General features: G+C 43.5%; 1 protein-coding gene across 1 annotated transcript; it reads right to left on the bottom strand.

The window, feature by feature from the left end:
• Window positions 1-497: 497 nt before the first annotated feature.
• DDIT4 (DNA damage inducible transcript 4) lies at window positions 498-2,760 on the bottom strand. Its single transcript, XM_075347238.1, has 3 exons — window positions 2,596-2,760; window positions 1,960-2,200; window positions 498-1,805 (listed from the first exon to the last, which is right to left on the bottom strand). The coding sequence occupies exons 2-3, from the start codon at window positions 2,159-2,161 to the stop codon at window positions 1,288-1,290; spliced, it is 720 nt and encodes a 239-aa protein (XP_075203353.1). The 5' UTR covers window positions 2,162-2,200; window positions 2,596-2,760; the 3' UTR covers window positions 498-1,287.
• Between the last annotated feature and the right edge of the window lie 445 nt (window positions 2,761-3,205).

Raw genomic sequence — 3,205 nt, 5'->3', positions numbered from 1 at the left:
GCTGCGGTCACCGCCCCGCTCCTCAGCAGTGTGTGCATGCCAGGCACACTATCACACAGCAGGACCGGCACAGCACAGCGTGCTGCCTCCTGCTCCAGCTAGTGTGCCCACCATGCACACACTGCTGAGGAGCGCGGCGGTGACTGCAGGTAGAGCGGCCTAGCCCATCTGGTATTTGCCAGAATTGCCCTATGGTCAGTCCGGGCCTGGCTCGAGGGCTCTCCTGTCTCAGATTCATAGTGGCCATGTGGTTTAGAGCTATTAGCGGTATGCCACTGTGCATACTGGCTGTAGTATGTGGCTAATCCATTTGTATATGATATTTCATAGCATAGCTTGATATTTTTATTGCAGTCACCCAACTTAGTATTATTTTAATTGGCACCATAGTATGCTAGTTAGACCTTCGATGAGCTGGTTGGAGATTGAATTTGATTACCCAACATACAAAAAGTACCATTCACATGCCTTCAAGTAGAAAAACAAGGACACAATAATATTTTCTTATGGTTTATTAGAAAGGTAAAAAAGGCACATTGTGTGGATTTGGACTTGAACATCAAGTGTATATATTTTTGTAAACATTATTAAAGCAGCATGTCAGAATTCAAACCACAATTGAAATGATACTAGTGCTTTTCACATACCGTTATCTGCAGTAGAGCTACATAACAGAACCTCTTCTAGCTGCCAATGACTCAGTAGTGAGGGGAAGGGTGGGGGGGGTAAAGAACAAAATGCAACCTTGGTCCCAAAAGGAAATTGTACTTTGGGTTCTCAGTTTTGATAATTCATCCTCTATGAGAGGTAAAGCTAAACCGCGTTTAGTGCAGACCAGCTGCCTAAGCATATGGAAAATAAAAGAAAAATAATTGCAGTTCTCCCAATGCACTTAATGCTATCCTTCAATACTTGTGTGCATACCACTGCAAATGTATAGTCACATCTATGTGCTCTAAGCCCCATAGGAAAAACAAGATGTATAATAATCATCACCATGTACTTGATCATTTCATTATTAGTGCACAACTTCATGCAATATAAATCTTCTTCACGAAGACTGTCAGTGGATTTGTGAACCCATATGATGCCAGACCTAAAAATGGCAGTAATCTGGCAACACAGGGGTCAACACAAAACTCCATAAAAAAGAAAAAAAAAAAAAAAAAAGTTTCAGAAACATTAATCCCCTTATATAAAAGTAACCGGTCAGTAATTCTGAAATACTCCTTTTAAACGTTCATGCGATTGCAGTGGCCCATGTTAGACATTTCATTCATTCTTTTTTCACATATAATTTAAACATTCTTCGACTACATATTCTTCAGAACAGTACAGTTTCTTTTTCAGAACCTTAAACTCGGGGCTGAGTTTCAATGACAGCCCAGACCCAGGGACCGGTTTAGTGCTAAAAAGGCCTTGGATTCTAGGCCATAACCTAGAGTCAAGTTTAAGCAGGATGGTTATATGGAAAGTCGGTACTACAGACGGATCGACCTCTAACTGTGCCACGGTGTGGCATTTCTTGCCATGCTCCACACAAAGGTCAACAACTGCACCCCTGAGTCCACATGGCTCAGGGTATGCCAAATGCATCAGTTCTTGGCCCAAACGGCGAAGAAGATCATCATCGGGGAGGAGGAGTTTGGAACATCTGAAAGAATTAATGTTTACTTTGTTCAGGTTTCTTTTTATGACTTTCAGAAGGTTAGGACACATTTGCTCTCCTTCAGGGTCACAAAGCAGTTCAGAATCAGGTATGGAAATCTTATCAGAGTCTTCAAAGTCTTCCAACTCTTCAAAGTCTGTAATGGAAGAAAGAAGGCAACATTAATCTCCAAACCCCTCAAAATCAGCTTTAGACATTAAAAACCTGACTCAACAAAACAAATGTAAGTGACCAAAAAAAGATCAAAATGTTAACAATGATCATAATGAAGAAATGCAACCACTACTTACCACATTCAGAGGATTCAGAGGGTTCAGAGGATTCAGAGAATGAGCCGCTGCTCGAAAGGGATTCACAGTCGGAATTAGGGAGGCTGGAACATCTTTGAGACAAGTCCACACACTTCCCATCCCACAGGTCTTGGGGTTCTTCAATGATTGGTGATGGCAGAGTCCTTGGAAGAGCATAGATGATACCACCCCTGGCAGGCATGACTGATGTGCGGAGAGCTGGTACAAAAACAAGGAATCACTGCAAAGAAAAAGACAGCCTGTCAATTACTGCAGGATGAGATCATTGCATCATATCAATAATAGAGGTTGTCTATAACCCTGAGAACACTGATCATCATCATCATCATCATCACTGCAACTCTTGTTTACATTACTGGACTCCAAATGTATGAGAAGAGGGAGACTTCTATCACCTTATCTATAAGCTCTAACTTCAGATTACAAGAGCTATAGGGTCATCAATGCATTATAAAGTGATGATCTGCAGAATGTTTACAAAACTAAAGCTCAACCTATTCCACATACATGATCCAACTAAAGCAAAAGCAGGTCAGGTTCATTCATTCTGCAGCTAAGTGACGACTAAAGACAACAGTAAACAACAGTAAACAGCCCCATGAATGTGATACTTACAGTGCTGGAGAAGAAAGGTGGAAAATGCCTGATGAACAGAAGGACACAATGTATCCAATAGCAGAATACGGATGAAGAGTTGGTAAGTGCTGGTCCCGTGCGCTCGCAGTTAGTGCAGTACTGCTGCGCTCCCGGTCCGAGTCACCATTCCTGGCACTGGCACTTATCTGCCGTCCACGGCCGCTTATATACAGGAATGAGCCTAGCCACGCCCACAAAGCGGAGGCTCGACCTGACAGAACGTTCTATCCACGCCCCTATTTCTTGTGCTGCCCAATGAGAAATGAACGCACGTTCACAACGTTCTATCCTGCCCGGTTACTCCCCCCCGTACAGCTGTCTGCGTTAAAGGGAGAGTGTTTATTGTAGGGGAGATGGAGGGAGGAGGGGGATCCAGACAAAGGCGCCCAGTTTATCATTTCTGCACTGGGCTCATTTCTCTGCTGCATTGCTTTGTACTTGTTTTTCTCTTTCAAGACCAATCCTCCACACCCCCCCCCCTAATGGCTTCAGCCGATCAACATGTTATTCCTCTCCTGCATCCTCACTGCAGCTCCTGGACGTGGTCACCGCAGAGATGATGGAAGTTTCTATAAAGTGCAGGACCTGA

The sequence above is a fragment of the Anomaloglossus baeobatrachus genome, chromosome 5, assembly GCF_048569485.1.
Source record: "Anomaloglossus baeobatrachus isolate aAnoBae1 chromosome 5, aAnoBae1.hap1, whole genome shotgun sequence".
NCBI lineage: Eukaryota > Metazoa > Chordata > Amphibia > Anura > Aromobatidae > Anomaloglossus > Anomaloglossus baeobatrachus.
The sequence above is the reverse complement of the archived record's forward strand: the minus strand, read 5'-3'. Positions and strand labels throughout refer to the sequence as shown.